Below are 20,436 nucleotides of genomic sequence, written 5' to 3'. Positions count from 1 at the left end.
AAACTTAAACACAACGCAAACGTTTTTCAAGAACATCCTCTGCTTGAACACCATTAAGTTGCCTTTCATTAACAGCCTTAAAGCAGAAACTGAAATATCAATACAATGTTTCAAGATGTTACAAGATCATGGGGGTAAATTATGGCAATAATGCAGCTTCCCCTTCATTTGGAGTGAGCACACGCGCCTCCACAGGCCCGTTCACATCCCGGATCATTAAAGGCACAATTCATCAAAAATCAACTCAAATGCAACTGAATATATTTCCTGTGACATTCCAAAATGTTTAAGTGAGTGATTTTGTTCTTAAAGTGCATGAAATATGTGTTTCAACCACGAAGCACAGAGGAAGAATGCTGCCATCGCTTCAAAGTTACAGTTGGCAACACTTTACTGTGGCTTTATTCCAGTGTGTAATCTATTACATCATGTTTTCTTACAATGGTGTTTTAATGAAGCCATTTGAATGGTGTGCTACACTGCTATAAGTATATTATGTATAAGGGAGGCCATTGTAAAGTGTTACCTTATAGTTATATATAGTTATAGAGAGTGTTGCATCTATACAGGTAAAAAAAAAAAGTGGAAAAGGGCAAGTCTTCAAAAACTCAACTCTTAGAAAATCTTTGCATTGCTAAGGCATTGCAAAAACAATAAGCATTGTAAGCATCTTTTTAAGTATTTAGCAATACATTAGCCAAGAGAAATCAAGGGTTTTAAGGTTTTTTTGTAATTTTTTAAGAGTTAAGTGTCTTTGATTCATTAAGGTTTTACCCTCTTTAGTTTTTTAAATACACAAAATAGGTGTTAAATTTAAACTAAGCCATATTTAAGCATTGTTAATAATCATGTGATATCGACGCATCATTCCAAAATTGTGGGATGTATTACTGAATCCCGAGCCAACCCCGTGAAAAATACTGCTTGTCCTCCAGGTTCCACCGGTGCTAAAGGAGATAAAGGGGACAGAGGGGACAAAGGCAGCGCGGGGGACAGAGGCCCCGCAGGGCCCAAAGGAGATTCGGGTTCCGGCTCCGGCTCCGGCTCCGGTTCCTCCTCACAAGGTGGAGAACGAGGACAGAAGGTAGAACGTCTGCATGTTTGTGTGCATGAATGGGCATGAACTACAACAGACAGATAACTGAAATATGATAGACATAGTAATCTCTCTTATTTTCTTATTTCAGGGTGACAAAGGCACAAAGGTATGTCATCTTTATTCAAACTCTGGAGCGTTTCCTCCTTTAGTTCAGTTTATTGAGAACGATTCCATTTGAACTTGGGTGCGCACCCAATAACTGCATCAAACCAGTGTGAAATGTGGCTCTCCCTCCTCTTTGTTGTGCAGTTCACTAGGACTGAGAACATAATCTGAAACAGCTAAGACGAACAGACAACAAAACAAAATCAGTCAATCAAACAGGACCTAAATCCAAAACACACTCAGTTTTAAGGGTTGAAGGAGATGGATGTTGACATCTGAGAGTCAGAAGTTCTTCATCCTTGGAAAGACTAGCAGAACAAAATCATATTCAGCTATTTCTTCATGTATTCTTAGCTGGTATGGACATCAGAGAGGGTAAATAAAAGGGTGCAGACAAGTCCATCATGCTGAGCTAAAGTTACAGGAACTGGAATCAGATTTGTTTTGACTCCGCCCCGCTGCCAAACTCTCTAACCTGGCAGGATGACAGGTGACCAAAACTCTGTCCAATAAACAAGCTGCTTGTGAGTCATGTGACTTTTGTTTACGAGCTCTGGTTCACTTGTATTTGGGCAGCGTAAAACTAAATGAACCAAACACAAAAATGCAACAAACTTTTCCACTGGTCCCACAGGTGTGATCGCACCCTAACCAGCTGACAGTTAATTTTCCAGTCCATTCTCAAACTGAATATCTTTGCTCACTTGTTAATTCCCTCCTCTCTCTCACCAGGGTAGTTCAGGGTTTGGATACCCTGGTAATAAAGGCGACCGGGGGCCTCCTGGGCCCCCGGGGCCCCCCGGTTCTCCGGGACCCGCAGCTCAGGTGGTCCGGCTCGGGGACGGCTCCGTGGTTCAGCAGGTGTCTGGACCCCCGGGGCCGATGGGACCGCCAGGGATAGAGGGGCCCGCGGGACCCCCGGGACCCGAGGGGGAGGCTGTGAGTACCAGAGACAGATGTGGCTAAATCCTGAATTCTGCAAATATTCCACATTTTTATGATAAGAGTTACTCACTGATGTTGCATTATCCCTCAGGGCGATCCAGGAGAGGATGGAAAAGCTGTAAGTTTGTATTTTTTTTATTCATTAGATTTAGATATTTAGATAAAAACATAATTAGTTGCGGTCTCTTAGCTGTAAAAATCACTGCTTTCATTTTGTTTTTGGCTTCCATTCCCAGGGTCCCGCTGGGCCTCGAGGGTTCCCAGGAACACCAGGAAATCCTGGCACTAAAGGGCCAAAGGTAAAAAAACATTTTATATTATCTGCAAAAATGTGAGATTTTTGATGTATTTCAGGTCCACATAAATTAATGCAACGTAAATTATGTGGACCAGATCTTCTTCTGATGCAAAATTTCTGAGAAATGTTCGGATGAAATAGACGGTGAACTGTTATGGTTTTATATCCTATTGATTTGTGCAGGATGATAATGTTTGACCTCTGGATCTTTCCAGGGCGACAAAGGCGAGGGTCACCCAGGACCCCGGGGCCCCCCAGGACCTCCTGGACCTCCTGGACCTGGGACTGGTCCAGGAGGTGACCGCCCAGTACGCACCGCCCGCTCTTCAAACACACTCTTCTTACAGCAGTTACATTTTTTTTTTAAGTCTCACATGTCATTTTCTTTTGCTTATTTTGTTTCTTTAGACATTTGTTGACATGGAGGGCTCAGGATACCCCGATCTGGAGAAATTGCGGGTACGCTGATTATCGTACAAAAATCTGATAGGGTTATATTAAACTCAAAAAGAAGCAAAAATTAAAATTTTGTCTGTGGTTGTCCAGGGTCTTCGTGGCCTCCCAGGCCCCCCTGGCCCTCCTGGGCCCCCTGGTAGATCAGTGGCAATGGGACCCAACGGGCCGGTAGCCTTCGGACCTCCTGGACCACCAGGACAGGACGGAGCGCCCGGTCTACCAGTGAGTTTCTCTGCTTTCTTTGATTGTGAAATTGTCTAATATTATAGCAATTTTAAGGGTGCAATGTGTATAAGGTTTGGAATCACCAAACAGCATCCAGTATGATATTATCACAATACTTGAGCCGCAATACAAAAATACTGCCATTCTTAATGTTCTGTGACTCCTGTGAACCATTATTCTCATTTGAATACAGTACAAATTTGCAACAACATGCCTTAGAGCACTAAAATTTCAATAAAATACCACAAATCCCTTCAAGATTTCAGACTTCCAAGCATTCTTTCAATGATATTTTTCCATTGTAAAGGATATTCTGTATGACTTTCTTAGTTCCTCAGTTTAGCTTGCTGACAGAGATGAACTGAACGTGTGTTACAGGCCGTCTCACTGATTCTCTGATTGTGTGAATTGTTTCAGGGGCCCCCAGGTCCCCTCGGCCGACCAGGTCTGCCTGGACCACAAGGAGCCAAGGTGAGGAAGCAGTTTGAAGTAGATCACAGTCAGTCAGGGGATTTGACCCGGCAACCTTCTGGTCAAAGCCTACTGCGGCCTCAATGGATGATCTGCCCAGTTACAGTTGATCTGATTGTACTCTTTCTATTGAACCTGCATTTTACTGCTTGGTCTTGCCTGTGAGTCCTGTTGAGGAAAAGATAAGTAGAATGTATCATGTTATCATGTTTTCTTCAATGCATCCCATCCCTCCAGGGTGATTGTGGGGAGCTCGGTCTTCCAGGGGCGGCTGGAGAAAAGGTGAGTCAAACCAGTTCATTTTTATCCTTACTTCAAACTGAAAGCTGTGGCTTTGTCTTTTAAAAGCATGAATGATGTCAAGTCAAGTCAAATTTATTTGTAGAGCACATTTCATACAGAAAGCAACACAATGTGCTTCACAAGGCCAGTGAATCACGATGTGAATCCAGGTTTTCTCAGATTTTCTCCTCCGTGTTTGCCCTCCTCCAGCAAGACTCGCAGGGCTCCAGCTTCTTCAGCGGTCTGCTGACTTACTTTAACCCTTCCACTCCGGTGTCTAACGGGTCGCAGGTACTGGGTCTCTGCTTTGGTGATTCCATTTTTTCTACTCAGCAGTTCCCATTTCCCTACTTGTTTGTTCTTCAACTCTAACTTTGAATGAAAATCCAGGCTTTCAAACCTGAGTTATTTCCTTCGCTTGTTAGATTTCTTGAATCCCTTTTCAACTACTTCAACTACTTTGATGGTTTGTTTGAATCTTCAGCTGCTCCTCATCGTCACCTGCTTACCTTCACTTTCTTGTGTTTTTGATCGTTTAACTCTACGAGACTTTTACCGCACTCTGCACACATCTCTGGATTTTTTTGCCGTCAGACTTTACTCATTCATCCGCCTCATCCTACTACTTGTGCTAACACCAGAAGCATCTAGTTTTATACGCACTCTTTAAAAAGGACGTCTGTCAATAACAACACAACAACGCAGTCGGCCCTTTTTAAAAGTGTAGTTCACCAGAGAGACATAGGTCTTTAACACCCACATGCTTTTCCTCGTCACCCCAGGGTGCCCACGGTAACCCAGGACAGCCGGGTCAACCAGGACAGGGTGGGCTGGCAGGGCTTCCGGGTCCCATGGGACCCGTCGGGCCCCCAGGACCGCCCGGGCCGCCGGGACCGCCGTACCGAGCTGGCTATGTGAGTATGGGTTAAACAAGTTCACTTAGTTTGGTTTGTTCTGACTTAATCCGAACTATCCATAGGAAACGACCCCATTACAAGGTTTTATGGGTATAAGGAGATGGATCATTATCTTAACTGGCATCAACAGAAAAAGTTAATTGTGGCAAAGAGTGCAGACAAGTCCATCATGCTTAGCTAAAGTTACAGGGACTGGAATCAGATTTGTTTTGACTCTCCACTGCCAAAATCTTTAACCTGGCAGGATGACAGCCAAGACTCACCAAAACTCTGTCCAATAAACAAGCTTCTTCTGAGTCATGTGACTTTTGTTGACAAGACCTGTTTCACTGTAATTGGGCAACTAACCAAATATAAAAATGCGTCAAATGAAACTTTTCCACTATGGTTCAGACAAAAGAAAACAAACTGTAGGTGTGATCACACCTTTAGAAATTACTTTATACATGGAGCCTTAGCCCTCTGGATGGATGGATGGATGGATGGATAGATGGATGGATGGATGGATGGATGGATGGTTTGTTTATAGGGAAGATCTTCTCCATTTACAGTCCCTCTCCTCTCTCTGTAGGGTGACCAGGAGGGATCTGGAGTGACCAATGGCGTGCCTGGAGTCAGAGGCCTACAAGGACCACAGGTAGCCAATCACTGCCTCTCTCTCACCCACAGGTGACATCACAGTAGGTTCACTGCCTCATGCTGTCCTGTGTTGTGTGTTGCAGGGTCCACCTGGTATCGCAGGCCTGCCAGTAAGTCTCTCTCTCTCTCTCTCTCTCTCTCTCTCTCTCTCTCTCTCTCTCTCTCTCTCTCTCTCTCTCCTCTCTCTCTCTTTCTCTCTCTCTCTCTCTCTCTCTCTCTCTCTCTCTCTCTCTCTCTCAGTAGTAGAGCAGTAGTAGTAGTTGTAAATCCACCTTATCTCCTAACCTTTTTATTTGCAGAATATTCTGTATTCTGTATCTTTATAATGTAAATTGATAGTATACAGTACATCAATGTAAGTAATATCAAACTGATGTAAGTTATATATGACTAAAAAAACATAAATTAATGCTTCTCTGAAAGTATTGTTCATGTGTGTCTATATTGGTGGTTGTTTTCTGTATGATGATGATAGAAAGTGGGTCATAACTTACCCTCCTTTTTATTTACCACTCCATCACTGAGTGTACTTATTAGTAATTTTTAGTATTATGATTTCTAGGGGAAGCCAGGTTTCCCAGGCATCCCTGGAGAGAAAGGAACAGAAGGACCACGAGGCCCACCTGGAGTTCCGGGCATGGACGGATTCCCTGGGAAATGGGTAGGAAGCCAGCTGAACTCTGGGTTTTGTATTTCAGTTGCAGTTGTTTACCTTATAACCATATGTCAGTAATACACCATTATACTCCTTACTGTAGTCCAGTAGCAATATACCATATTCCAGTATTACAGCAGTTTCTTTTCATGGTATTGATAACTTCTCATGCTCTATTTTTAGGGTGAGAAGGGAGACAGAGGAGAGAGAGGAGAGGCGGTGAGTAATCCTTTTTAACTTTAACTGAACTTCAACTTAACTTAACTTGACTCTCACTTGTAACAAGTGAAAACCATCTCACTCCATTGGCAATTTTTCATTGGCCATTTTTTCACTTTCAATTTAAATTTTTCAAATATAAGATTTTAAGACCCAATTCTAGTTTCAAATACTTGTGAAGACAGACATTTTTTGCAGTTTGGTCAGTTTGCTTCTGTTTTTTTTTTGTGTTTGTTTGTTCGTCCATCTGTCATGTATGATATCCCATCTTTGATCGGATTTTGACAAAACTTGGGGGAATGATGCGTCATTCTTACCACTTTGTTGTGGCATTTTCAAAACTAGAAGGCGCTCTTTAGAGCGCAAACCTCCCCCAAACACTGAACAAAATCTTCGACTTGCAAAGCTGCAGCCTCAATAACGTTTTATGTTTGTTTATCGTTTGCCTTACGGGTTCGATTTTCTGAGAAAATAGCATGCGACTGCAACTTGGAAGCCCTTGATGTCTGAATTTCCCATCAGCACATGAACGCAGCATAATAGTTATGGCTAAAAAAACAGTAATTGTCTAATGGCGTTATACAGGTTTACTGTTGCCTTGTTTCTTTTTCCTGTTGATCTTGTGTCTGTTTGTGACGCAGGGTTCGCCGGGGCGAGATGGCGGGCCACCTGGACCTCCAGGGCCTCCCGGACCTCCAGGACAGATCGTCCACCAGGCAGGAGGCGATGTGAGTCACAGAGATGCACCTGTCCTGCACACACCTGCACAGAAAATAACCCACATGCTAGCCTGCTACTGTAACTGCACCACTCACTCACTAAATGACTGATTCATGGATGTTTGTCTATAGTTAAAATAACAATCACTGACTTGCTCGATCAATGATTCACTTCCCTACTAACTGACCTAACTTTGTCTTGCTGTAGTATAACGACGTTTTTTGGAATGAAGCGTCGCAGGTGAGTGACACACCCTGTGGTCCCTAACCTGTCTCACCATTAACTTTACTCTGCCAGCACTTATTTTAGCATATATATAGAAGATGTGTTCTTTTTTCATGCGTTATTGTTCTCTTCTTTCCAGGGAGGACCTGGTATTCCAGGAAGAGCAGGATTCCCGGTGTGTATCTTGTGTCCATGCAGGTCATGTTTGGAAAAATACAATCGAAACAAAAACATTGGAGGGAATTTAAGTGTTTTATGTGTTGATCCAGGGACCCATGGGACCAAAGGGAGACAAAGGGGAGACGGGTCCTTCAGGGTATGCAGCAAAGGTAGATGAATCCTCTTTTTCATTCAATAATTGTGAATTTTACACTCTAAAAAAAACATGTTCATTGTGTTCTTGTTCTTCATTTTAGTAAGGCTGTATTCGAAGAAAACTGTATATCAATTTGGGGAAAAATTGATCGAAATTGTAGTATGGTATATGTATGTCTATGATGTAGACGTTGATGATGTAAACTAGACTAAATATAGGAGATCTAGTCTGTAAATGTCATTTTGTCAACTTATATTAACTCTTTTCTTTTAAAAAGTATCCTAACTATTTTTACTTTAGTGCTATCAATCATTTTTCAAGAGAAGTTCTTACATTTTTTCAAACATATGATGACTAGAAACTTTCTGTTTGTTGTGGATGTTTTGTTCAGGGAGAGAAAGGAGAGCCTGGCATCGTCATGGGTCCTGATGGAAGACCGATGTACCTGGGAGGGCTGGCAGGACAGCCGGTAAACAGCTCAGCACCTAGTTAGCAACCAGACAACCTTACATTAGGATGCATTCACCTTTTCATTTTACAGTAATACCTCAAACTGTACACATCCCCTCTCCTCTACTCACTCGCATTGCTCTCAAAAAACTTCAAATCAACTTGTTTTATTTCTTTTCCTAGCACATCTTCGGGTCCATCATTACAGACAAGTTTCACAGCCAAGCTTTGTTCAAATCCACAGAACTTTATTCTAAATTCTAGTGAAGATTACAGGGTTTCCGAAGACACCAAATATGTCATGCTGAATTGCTGGGAAATATGTATAAAATGATGCACAAAACATCTAGACTTTTTCCATCTAATGTGTGTGTCTGTTTCTAGGGAGAGAGTGGCCCCCCCGGCCCTGTGGGACCTCCTGTACGTACCGTATCCTCTTGAACTTTTGAAGTGTTGTGTTCATATTCAACAAGCTAACAGCAGAGCATCGGCTTAACAAACCTCTGTGAACCTTTTCCTCTCTAGGGTCAGTTTGGTCCCTCTGGTCAGAAGGGAGAGATCGGTCTTCCAGGCCGACCGGTGAGTAGGTTTCATCGACTTATCATGGTATCATGGTACATGGTATTCCAGCACAAATACATCACACCAACCCATCATAACACTTTAAAGTGTCAAGTTTTACCGGTTTAAAGTGCATTTCTTGTGGATGTCAAAAATGCACTTTACAGAGCAAATGTTATTATTATTATTAGTGTTCTTGCAATATTATTCAGATATCTTAATTTGCGTGAATTAGCTTTAGGCTAAGCTAAAATGTCTTAAGTTGTGAGTTTATACTTTTGCTTGCTGCATACACAGCTTTCTTAATGCAGCTTCCTCTGGTTTATTCTATAGGAGTGAAGAATAGAATTAGAATTAGAGTCTGAATCGACACCAGAAATTTGCACCAATCATTAACACCAATCTGTTCTTTTATGGTGATCTAGTGTAATAATCAGAATAATAATAATATGGATGGGAGGACTAAGTTCAGATCTTAAGACGATACACAGTTGTCAGAACGTTACTAGAAAATCCCTTTAGTTGTTATTGTAAATTATTACACAGCTTTGTTGAATACTCAATCCTGATTGGCTGATGAAGTCATCCGCAGGTTTTTTATTTCCCGTTTCACATCTTATCAAATCACTCCGCAGTCAAGAGGTCCGGTCGATTTTATTGATTTCTAATCAAATGAAGTAGCGAGACCTTGTTTCCAATATGACTTTTAATTTATTCAGAGAGCATGAAACTTTTCATCGCTGGTTAGAGACTGAACGGGAATTTTATTGGATTTGTTTACGTTGCCATGGTTACAGTTCTGCCACAGTGTAGCCATGGATGCTAGCTACAGGCGTTTCTATGGTTGCAGTCCTGCTGAACTGATTGGGGTTTTTTTGGTAGAAGTGTAAATTACTTTCGCTTGCAATAAAATCATTTTTAAGCATAATTTTGTATCAAATGATTAATGTCTTTGGTGAGTGGCGTTACTTTAATGTAATTCTGTGACGTGATGTTTTGTTTTAGGGGCGACCCGGGCTGAACGGTGCCAGAGGAGAGAAGGGAGACTCAGGCTCTGGAGCTGGATATGGATACCCAGTGAGTCTCACTGATCATTTTTTCATCATAGATCAAACGTCATGTTTCCCTTTTTCATGGTCCATTTGTAAAACTCATGCAGCTTGTATGATCAATCCATCAAAACACACTGAACACACAACAATCAATAATCACTATGCCTTGTATCCCAGGGTGCTCCAGGTCCACCAGGCCCTCCTGGACCTCCTGGACCTCCTGTTCCCCTCGACAGGTTCAGCGTGAGTAAAGACGTCACACATTTACCACACTGTAACATTTAATATCAGTTTCTCCTAACTTAGTGCTCAATAGCTGATCGCCTACTGACTGTTGAATAAAAGAAAAATTGATTAGGCAAGTATGGACTCAATGGAAACATTTTAATGGATCAAAACATAAAATTTTTAATAAGAAAAGATGAAACTGTATTGATCCCGGTTGGTAAATTATGTTGTTGCTGCAGCAAACGTAATAGGATTCAGCAAGGAAAAATACAAATGGAATATAAGAACAAAATACAATATAAAATAAGGAATAAACAAAACAATAAAGCAATAATATCTAATGTTAAGTAGACTGTAAGAAATATGGGGAAGGAGCATGTACAATTATGTACAGATGTTGCCAGCAGTCTCAGTACTAATATGACATTTTCCTAATCATCTTCGTTTTTGATTTCAGGGATATGATGAATTCTCCAGATATTATCCCAGTAAGTTAACTTTATATTGTAACTGGAATAAAGGATTGGGGGTAAAATTGTTTTAAATTAGCACAATAAGTTAATATGCTGTTCCTGTTTCTTTATAGATTCTAAAGGAGACAAAGGTGATCGGGGAACACCAGGGATACCCGGCATACCAGGTAGTTAAGCGGTTCCTCTGTCAATGCATACACAACAAGATGAAAAATTATGGGGTTTTTTAGTATGTTTTTTAAGTTTTTGTGATATATTTTCAGCATGTGCTCTTAAGCAAATTCAAAGCGGCACATTTGTTTTCTGTTCCAGGTCTCACCTCAAACTTTGACATTTACGCTTTCAAGGTAAGCCTCAACTCTAGAGACAAATACTTGTTTTATAGTTTCAGGATTATTTTAACCACAGAGGCTCAGAAACAGGAATTATTCAGCCAAAGAGAAGACCAGCTTTATTTCCATGCCATTCACCTGACTTCTTCTTTGATGCGATCAGTTTATAGGTGTGTGTGGATCAGTGTGGGTCCCTTTTTTTTTTAGCAGTGGGGTTTAGTTTGGTTTTGGTTCCATATCCAGGAGTTTGTGCAGGTTGTGGCATCAAAACTGTTCTTAATTTAATGCTTTATTATTGTGATTAAACCACTGCTTGTAAACATTGCCCATATAATTGTGTTTTGTAGAGAAATAGGACTAAATTATAATAACCTATTCTAATAACTATTCTTTAGCAGTAGTGGCAGTTTTCTTGCTGTTTCTTGTTGCTTTCTTTGTTTGTTTGTTTCCTTCTTTCTTTCTAACCACTGAAACACGTCATTATGGTAAAAATACTTGAGCATCAGTAAGCCTTTTGTGTGGACATTCCCATTATTGGAATAGTGTGCAGGTTTCTTGATGTTTCCTAATGTTTAACGGTCTCTCGCCCCCCGCTTCCATCCAGAATGAGATGAAAGGTGATCCAGGCAATCCAGGCCTGAAGGGAGAGAAGGGAGAGCCAGGCGGAGGATATTATGATCCTCGCTACGGAGGGAGCGGAGTCGGACCCCCGGGACCTCCGGTAAGAAGAAGAATGAAATAATGAAATATGAAAACTAAAAAACAATGGCTAACCCTTATTACCATGCAACATAGTGTCATGGAAAGTCACTAGAAAGAAATGATAGACTTTAGAAATTATATTATGTCAAGTGCAGATATAAATGTCACAGGGTCATATGGTGTTATAGTCAGGTTATAGACCAATCCCCCAAAAGTTAAAATTAATACTTGTCAATAAATAATAGAATATTTGAAGGGTTTAATTTCCAAACATAATACATCCATCTGAGAATAATGTTGCTACCTGAAATTTATCAGTCAACATTTCCAAAACACAAATAATTCTGACCTTGAAAACATCACTATTTTGTAAGCACATTTTGTAACCATAATGTGTTTTACTTTCATGCCAGCAGTCATTTTATCAGTCAGTGTCTTCTTCCAAATAATCTCATTTGACCAAATAAAGCTTCTACATACCAGTTATGTGTCATTTCCATTAGAGGAGGTTTGAATTCCACCTGTGAAATTCACTTCTGACTCCTGTGAAAGACTCATTTCTGTCCTTGTCCCATCAGGGCCCTAAAGGCGAACCCGTCATCGGCCCTCCAGGCCCCCAGGGGCCGCCTGGTCCCCCGGGTCGGGGCTATGACGGGCGGCCGGGAAACCCTGGACCACCGGGGCCGCCTGGACCTGCAGGATCCTCCCTGCCTGGGGCTTACAGAGGCACACAGAGTGAGTTACAGTCACACACAGACAAATATTCAATACGAAGTTTGTGTTCAGTCTGATTTGATTTCAGTTGACATGTGACCCTTTGATTTGCCAGCTATCAGTATTCCTGGACCCCCGGGACCACCTGGAGCACCTGGGATACCTGGACAGTCATCAGGGGTGAGTTCAACTCGTTTACACTGTCCAAGTTTTCATCGGTGTATCACTTTAGCTGGATTTGTTGTATGCTGTATGTGTGTGTGTGTATGTGTGTGTGTGTGCGTGTGTGCACATTCTTTTGAGTGTCAACCAGTATTTCATCACATTTGTAGTCGTCACAATTTCAAGTTTGATTTTGTTTGCTGGGCATTACCGATCACATACTAGCTTACATTTCACAGACTGTTTGGACTGGATTGGATAAGTCTAAAACATGGATTTCTATCTTGAACATACTAAATTGCATGTGTAACTTTAGTGTTTCTAGTGTAGTTTTGTGGGTAAACAGAATGATGCAAAGTGCCTGTACGTGTGTGTGTGTGTGTGTGTGTGTGTGTGTGTGTGTGTGTGTGTGTGTGTGTGCGTAGGTGACAGTGTTGAGGTCCTATGACACCATGACAGCCACAGCTAGAAGACAAGCCGAGGGGACTCTGGTCTACATTATAGACCAGACAGATCTCTACCTACGAGTCCGAGATGGAGTCCGCCAAGTCCAGGTGAAATATCCCCCTTTTGCTATGAACACAAAATCAGCAGGAGTGACACAAAATACAAGAATACTTTATATCTTCATATATATTTGATATTCAGTTTGCTTATATGTTTTCTCCTTTCATTTTTCAGCTCGGGAACTACATTGCTTTGCCCAGTGCAGATGTGAGTCTTTGTGATGAGATGAGAGATGAATTTAAGAATTTTACTGCTACAAATACCCAAATTGGAGTTTTTATCTTTGTCTTTTCATCATTTCATTTTTCATCAATCATACCCACAATTTGCAGGGTAACGAGGTTGCAGCTGTGGAGCCCCCACCGGTCGTCCACTATTCCCCGGATCACCAGTCCAACACAGATGACCGGTCTCAAAGACCACCAGAGGGCCAGACTCCTGTCCATCCGGATTCTGGGCATCCGTTACAGCCTGACACGCATCATCCAACACATCCGGACCATAGATCCCCATCGCAACCAGACCCACATTACCCATCGCAACCAGATCCACATCAGCCATCACAACCAGATCCTCGTTATCCATCGCAACCAGATCCTCGCTACCCATCGCAACCAGATCCACATCACCCATCGCAACCATATCCACATCACCCATCACAACCAGATCCTCGCTACCCATCGCAACCAGATCCACATCACCCATCGCAACCAGATCCTCGCTACCCATCGCAACCAGACCCTCGCTACCCATCGCAACCAGACCCTCGATACCCATCGCAACCAGACCCACGATACCCGCCGCCTACCGATCCGAGGTATCCGAGCTATTCTGACCGGTTAAACCAGCCGGACGGTAGGCAACCGGTCCATCCGGCCCAGGAACGCCCAGTCTACCCAGACCATCGCTACCCAGTCACCCCTCAGCGAAGGCCGAGTCCCCCCGAGCCCCAGACTCCAGTCCACCATCACAACTCAGGTCCAGGGGTAAGAGGAGCAACTTAGAAACACGCTCATACTCACATCTGAAGCAGTATTACCACTGGGCAAGATTGTTTTATAAAAATACACTCAATAAATATCATCATCCTTGTGTTTTATGGTTCTGGAATGGTGGTTCTTTTGTATTTTTGCATATATGTAGTCCCATCATTACTTATGGGAATTGTTGAACCTGCATTTTTAAACTTCTTCCCTATCATTTTGCAGGTCAGTGTAAGGGCAATCTCCCTAAAGTAAAAGTAACGTGATAAGGTGCAATTGTGAATTAATAGTTGATGGTTATCATTTATTGGTGGCCTGTTGGTTTAAGCCGCACTGTTCCCCCACAGCTCCACCTGATCGCCCTGAACAGCCCGAAGACAGGCGCGATGCAGGGCATCCGGGGAGCAGACTACCTGTGCTTCACCCAGGCCCGGGCCATCGGGATGAAGGGAACGTTCCGGGCCTTCCTGTCCTCCAGGCTCCAAGACCTCCACAGCATCGTCCGCAAGACCGACCGCGACCATCTGCCGATAGTCAACCTGAAGGTACAAGGGCTTATCAGCTGTTTAATTTGATCAATAGTCTGTGAAGCATCAATACACATATTTGATGTTTTTCTGAATAGATATTTGACTCTATTTGACTGTGATGTATACTTTAAGGTATATTGTTAGTATAATTAGGTATTCATTATTTGACTATTTGTCTATCAGCAGAATATCTCAAAAAGGACCAAGGAACAATTGATTAGATTTTGGTAGAGATCCAGATCTGGGATTTCCAGATGATTCGATGATTATAGTTTTTTTAGTCATAACTATGAAATTAACAGAGATGGAGACTTGATTTCAAATCCTAAGGGTATGTTAACTTAACAAATGGTTGTGTACCAGATATTTTTCCCTGATTGTGTTGTCTTGTCACTCTCCAACTCAGGACGAGGTTCTGTTTGACAGCTGGGACTCCATCTTCAGTGAGGGCAGAATGAAGGACAACGTGTCCGTCTACTCCTTCGACGGCAAGGACATCCTCAGGGACGATGCATGGTGAGCCACAGATCATGTTCCCTAAATGACCTTAACAAAATAACATCATCATGAACAGAGTCTGTCACAGTCTATACAACCTTGTTGTATAGTGATGGTAATTGTCATATCACATTCAGTTCATCGTTTCACAAAGTCCAAAGAGTTCACAAAGCCATATTGTGTGTTCCTTTAACTTTGTGTGTTCCCTTAACCTTCCCAACAAGGCAAAATATAAAGTGAAGAGAAGACTTGAGACTTGACTTTGACTTGTACTTTGATGACTTGAAAAGGTTTCTAAAGTCTTGACTTGAGATCTTGTGTTTGTGTAAATGTCTTAGATTGAAAGTGATGAGATTTAAATTCTGTTTTCTGAATTTGTATGGAATGATTGAATTTATTGAAGTTGAAACTTATTATAGAAATCAAACTCATGATGCTCTTACCAAGTTTTTATCCTATTAAAACCATATTGCATTGAAAGGTCCCAGATATTTAGTTTTCTTTAAGATATTAAATTGATACTGGACACTTGATTTGTTCTGACTTGAGTTGGTGCTGTACATTTAGACTTGAGACTTGACATTAATGACATGGACTTGACTTGGACTTGACTCGGCAATCAAGCAAGCAAAGTTGACTTGGTCACACCTCTGTTCTACCCTCTCCGTCTCATCCCAGGCCAGAGAAGCTGATGTGGCACGGCTCGACCAGCAGGGGGCAGCGGCAGGTGGACAGCTACTGCGAGACGTGGCGTGTGGGCGAGCGGACGCAGACCGGCATGGCCTCGTCCCTGCAGAGCGGCAGCCTGCTGCAGCAGAGCTCCAACAGCTGCTCCAGCAGCTACGCCGTGCTGTGCATCGAGAACAGCTACATCGGCCAGTCCAAGAGATAGACCTCACCCGCACACACACACACACACACACGCACACACACAACATATACTGCCGCATCAGCTGGACAAAAGGATAGCCCCAATCATCACAGTCACAGTCATCACATCACAGTCAGTCACACTAATGTCCGCATAGCTGCACGTACACACACACACACACACACACACACACACACACACACACACACACACACAAATACACATTTATCTATGCGCAGTATGTGGTGCTTTGTAAATAAAAGTTTTTTTAATTAATGATTAGTTTATGTTTGATAGTCCCTCCTATATGGTGCTATACATTAAGATTATCCCAGAGGTTGAACCTAAGCAGTCTTCCATGCTCATGTGACAACGGCATCGTTCTGGACTTGCTTGATAGACGGCTTGCAGGTGACGTAACACACCCTCTGGCGGCCATATTGGAGGTCCACAGCTCTTGGGCAACAGTGGCTGTGAAGCAGATTGTGTTTCTAAACATAATACAAACACAATACTGATTCAGCATCAGTTTTGCACCCTAAAATAATGTTGATACAGCATTGAAAATAATTGACAGGACTCATAAATCAGTGTCATGTCTATTCAAATTCAATTTGACCCAGACTGGCCCCCCACAACCGACCCACAGACACTCCAGCCTTCACAATATGGACACATGGAGTATTATTAGAGATATAGCGTGTTTTTTAGAATCTTTAAAATGAAATTGGCATTTTACATATAGAGTGATACATTTTAATTCAAAATATAATAAAGAATACATCAGTTTTACCATCAGTGGTTGACAAGGTTTCCATGTTCTCTCCTTTTAAACATCACATCTCAGCAACTTCAGATCACAGAAAATCCAGACTTTTTTCTTGTGAATATCGTTCAAATGCACTCAGCTCATAACTCTGATATTTATTTACGAGATGTGATGAACTTAACTGTGGGCTGGACTCATCGCCAGCCTACAGGTCGAGAAGGAGGAGGTAACATGAGTGAGATGAACAGGTGGATATGATGCATTAGGATGCAGGTCAAAGCCTCCAGTCTTCTTATTAACAATTATAAGCTGATTAATGTAAGGTACAAGCAGTGTGGTTGTTGCTTAAAATGCAATGTTACACCCTATCATCAGTAGTTTGAACACTAAGAAAGCTCTGAGAGAGATTCTTGTCTATAGCTCAGTGAGATAGATATGTGCTTGTCATGTTGGAGGTTCCTGGTTCAAATCCCAGACCTCCTTATTGTTGTCAGTGGTGTGAACACTTGTAGAGATAAGATAATGAACAAAAGCATGTCCCAGCTTAAAAATAGCTCGGCAGAATAAGTAGCTGGCTTGTCACTCATTCCCTAAAGTCAGTCTTGGTTCAATCCCTGATGGGGACTGTTCTTGTTAAAGCCAGTCTGCAATGTCTTTAACCTGACTGGTAAAGAAAGAAATACACAGCATGTACACACTCATCCTACAGGCAGATCCAAGGAAATATGTGACAACAGACAGGCTGCTGTCAGGAACGTAATACATACTGGCTCCTAAAGTCAGTTACACATTTACAATATGTAGACACAGATACTGAAGCAATCAACAACATGTAGACATAAAATGCTTATAGAGTCAGCTTTGGGAATTTGGATTTTAGCCCTATAGGCAGGCAGCGGGCTACATATAATTTCAATATACTATGTAATGGCAAGACACTTCCAACATTTTTAAAAACAACTTGACATGTTGGTGAAACCTCAGCTGGGCGGGGCTTCCTTGGCCCCCCTCTTCACCCACCATAGCAGGAATGGCTGCTCCAGTTACTGACAGTGGAGAGGGAGTCGAACTAGGGTCCGCACGTTCTCATGTTCTCAGACAAGATATGTGTCACAGAGTCACAGACGGACTCCGTCACACCACCAGGTCCTCTTCACACTCACAGCTCTTCTCTCAAAATTCATTAACTGGTTCAGGCTTGAACCCACAACCTCAAAACCTTCATGTAGTTGTTCAACTCTACAGGCCACTGGGTCATTCAGTTTGAGCAGAGTCTTTTCTCAGAGCTTGTCAATCTTTACTTGGGCTGTTGGCTTTCAGAAGTGACTGGCAAACTAAGAGTGGAAACTGAGCCTGACCCCTGAACCCATAAACTCAAAACTTTCACACAGCTATGCAGCTCTTTGAGCCACTGGGTCACATTGCTTCAGTCTTTGCTTACGATGTTGGCTTTCAAAATTTACCTGCAGCTCAAGAGTGGAAAGTGGGCCTAAGCCTTGAACCCAGAACATCAAAATGCAAAGATAGCAGAGTAGCACTTTGAGCCTTTGGGAACTTTCACATTTCAAACAGAAAAAAGAAATGTAAAGGTACCATGTGGCTACCATAAATCAAAGTTGATTCAATGTTTCCTTTTCAATGTTTTCAATGGTGTCTCTTCTTCTAGCCTGGTTGTTATATATTTAGCCATTATTTGCACACAGCCAGTTCTCCAGTGGACCTCCATGATGGCACCAGACGTGGTTGCTAGGAGATTAGTGACGCACCTGCAAAGCCTCTATTCATTTTCATCACAAAAACTAGGCCTTGTACACATTACCAGGCCATTGTGGGCTGGATCAACTTCATTTATGCCAGCGGGGAGTACACCACTGTGTTCAGCTGCAGAAACACGTCTTGATAAACAGCTGAACCCCCACTAAGAACTGTGAAACAAGAAATACAGAGAAAGTAGTAACCCTTTGCCTACATATTTCCCCGTCCTCCTGCCGTGAGCGATGACTGCAGCTGACCAAACAACTGTGTCACGCACGGATTTACATGCAGACCAAGTCTAGAACTACACAGTATGTCTGTCCAATACTTTAATAATGTGTTGAACAAGGATTTCCAATCTCCAATAACACATCCACCTTATTTCATAACAGTGTGTGCCGGAGTAGAGTGTGAAATTGGATATTGGATCGTGTGTTTAGCTGATATCAACACACAGTTCAACTATAGAGGCCAAGATAAACTTTAAACTGTTGTATATGAAATGTACGGTTGTTTATTTTTTTTTACACTGTTATCTTTACTTTAACCCATGGCACTTGAATAACATCCTTTTCACTCTGCTATTGTCATACAAGGGAAGATATTTTCAAATCATATTTCTAGCAGTAACAAAGGGATATTTATTTTTGATTAACCATTTGAATGTTATATCAAACCTTACTGTGTGTAGTGATTGTTTTCACAAAGAATACTAAAATAATAAAATTGCCATATAGTATCAAAATATCATATATAGTAAATATGTAAAACCCTACACAAAGATTTGTCATGCATATTGAAATCCTGAAAAAGGTTCGGGACCAATTTCCAAGGGATAGATGGAAACATAATATGCAAACAAATAACATTTGTGTACAGATGTCAAATAAGGAATCAGCCATAAATGTGTTTTTGTCCATGCACTGTTTGGAAGCATCGTTTTATTATTTGTTTTGCTTTTTATTACAGGACTTTTTGTATCCAGAACAGTAAATGCACTGCGCTGTAGTGAGGCTACTGGTGTTATTGAGGAAATGGACGCTGATGTCAAATTCGAGTGTCATTCATCATTTTCTGTTGAAAGTGGACAGCAGAATGGCTTTCCTATGTACTAGCAGAGCCATGCCGAATGCAGTAAGATTTGTATTAACTCTTACAGATTATAATCTATTGTTCTGATTATGTGAGCAATGTTCTGAAATGCTGCATCTCATTGAATAAACCTGTGTGGAAATCTGAAGATATATTGAAAATGGGATTATTTACAGTGCAGCAAAAACCTGTTTTCCTCTTACCTCCCCTTGTCGTTTGTTTTTCTAGTTTTTTAGCTACTACTTTGCTATTAATATCCTCTGGCTGAGGAAGCAGAAATCACCAATAACAAACTTAAAATGTGACACAAATAAATAGTTAGAGCTGTTTTTTCCCACAGAAGCTGATTTATTTAAGAATAAAAAATAAACATCTGATTAAAGTTAATAAAGACAGTCAGTGTTGTTTTCCTTTTTACAGCATTCAAATAAGTTCACAGTTGTTCGCTACTTCTCAGCAATTATTTCAATCAAAATAATTAAAATAAATCTATATATTCTCAATTTAAAGACAACCAGGAACTCGAAAATCAGTTAATGTGACATACAAAACTACTGTTGTGTCTACTGCAAGAAAAAAAGTACATTTGCCCAGTTTTGTTTTATGACATCATCAACTAAGGGACATATTTGCTATTCAAATATATGCAAATAAACAGTTTTCAAGCCACACTGCATGTCTGCGGAGCAGTTCCAATGCATTTCTACATTCTGTAAGTGACCGAGATAAGTGCTGCTTGCAATTTTGATAAAGATGAAACTACCCATTCTCATTGTTGTTCTTTAACCCAAAATAAAGAATCAAGTTTTTAGAACGAGAGCCCCAAATGATGGTTGGTTACTTGGCAAAGTGGCTGGTAGGGGTACAGAAATTTATAAGCCATGGGCAACAATTTATCTGCAACACTTCTGAAAATTAAGTATTAAATGGGGAAAATACCATATTACAAGTTGTTCAGTACTTAACTGCATTTATGGGGCTGTATTTATAATAATAAAATGGTCAAATAAGATGTAAACAAAAAAAATGTACAATGTCATGCTTTCTCTTCTGCAACACAAGTTCCATGACTTGTTTTGTTAGATGCAACGGACAATTTCAAATATTCAAGTAATATTACAGATGCTGATCGTTCAACATTACTACTGGTTTTCAAGAAGCAAACAAAGGCAATACCAACGGCAT

General features: G+C 41.4%; 1 protein-coding gene across 1 annotated transcript in view; it reads left to right on the top strand.

Moving 5' to 3' along the window:
* Positions 1 to 19,399, top strand: part of col18a1b (collagen type XVIII alpha 1 chain b) — a 36,201-nt gene extending 16,802 nt beyond the window's left edge. The window contains exons 7-43 of the mRNA XM_071535483.1: positions 936 to 1,084; positions 1,188 to 1,205; positions 1,937 to 2,143; positions 2,241 to 2,267; positions 2,386 to 2,448; positions 2,663 to 2,755; positions 2,856 to 2,906; positions 2,994 to 3,125; positions 3,546 to 3,599; positions 3,837 to 3,881; positions 4,664 to 4,795; positions 5,370 to 5,435; positions 5,521 to 5,547; positions 6,000 to 6,098; positions 6,276 to 6,311; positions 6,953 to 7,039; positions 7,239 to 7,271; positions 7,396 to 7,431; positions 7,526 to 7,585; positions 7,964 to 8,041; positions 8,407 to 8,442; positions 8,548 to 8,601; positions 9,589 to 9,660; positions 9,813 to 9,878; positions 10,321 to 10,351; positions 10,450 to 10,503; positions 10,649 to 10,683; positions 11,273 to 11,389; positions 11,949 to 12,105; positions 12,200 to 12,264; positions 12,672 to 12,800; positions 12,928 to 12,960; positions 13,086 to 13,180; positions 13,427 to 13,739; positions 14,084 to 14,281; positions 14,673 to 14,782; positions 15,443 to 19,399. Of these exons, the coding sequence (XP_071391584.1) occupies positions 936 to 1,084; positions 1,188 to 1,205; positions 1,937 to 2,143; positions 2,241 to 2,267; positions 2,386 to 2,448; positions 2,663 to 2,755; positions 2,856 to 2,906; positions 2,994 to 3,125; positions 3,546 to 3,599; positions 3,837 to 3,881; positions 4,664 to 4,795; positions 5,370 to 5,435; positions 5,521 to 5,547; positions 6,000 to 6,098; positions 6,276 to 6,311; positions 6,953 to 7,039; positions 7,239 to 7,271; positions 7,396 to 7,431; positions 7,526 to 7,585; positions 7,964 to 8,041; positions 8,407 to 8,442; positions 8,548 to 8,601; positions 9,589 to 9,660; positions 9,813 to 9,878; positions 10,321 to 10,351; positions 10,450 to 10,503; positions 10,649 to 10,683; positions 11,273 to 11,389; positions 11,949 to 12,105; positions 12,200 to 12,264; positions 12,672 to 12,800; positions 12,928 to 12,960; positions 13,086 to 13,180; positions 13,427 to 13,739; positions 14,084 to 14,281; positions 14,673 to 14,782; positions 15,443 to 15,656 (3,272 nt within the window). The 3' untranslated portion in view covers positions 15,657 to 19,399. The remainder of the gene's footprint in view (positions 1 to 935; positions 1,085 to 1,187; positions 1,206 to 1,936; positions 2,144 to 2,240; positions 2,268 to 2,385; positions 2,449 to 2,662; positions 2,756 to 2,855; positions 2,907 to 2,993; positions 3,126 to 3,545; positions 3,600 to 3,836; positions 3,882 to 4,663; positions 4,796 to 5,369; positions 5,436 to 5,520; positions 5,548 to 5,999; positions 6,099 to 6,275; positions 6,312 to 6,952; positions 7,040 to 7,238; positions 7,272 to 7,395; positions 7,432 to 7,525; positions 7,586 to 7,963; positions 8,042 to 8,406; positions 8,443 to 8,547; positions 8,602 to 9,588; positions 9,661 to 9,812; positions 9,879 to 10,320; positions 10,352 to 10,449; positions 10,504 to 10,648; positions 10,684 to 11,272; positions 11,390 to 11,948; positions 12,106 to 12,199; positions 12,265 to 12,671; positions 12,801 to 12,927; positions 12,961 to 13,085; positions 13,181 to 13,426; positions 13,740 to 14,083; positions 14,282 to 14,672; positions 14,783 to 15,442) is intronic.
* Positions 19,400 to 20,436: the final 1,037 nt, after the last annotated feature.

This window comes from Centroberyx affinis, unplaced genomic scaffold, assembly GCF_046629955.1.
Source record: "Centroberyx affinis isolate AG114_WGS23_722 - 3 ecotype Tasmania unplaced genomic scaffold, CSIRO-AGI_Caff_v1 ptg002720l_1, whole genome shotgun sequence".
NCBI lineage: Eukaryota > Metazoa > Chordata > Actinopteri > Beryciformes > Berycidae > Centroberyx > Centroberyx affinis.
Note: the sequence above shows the minus strand (reverse complement) of the source record. Positions and strands in the feature narration are given on the sequence as shown.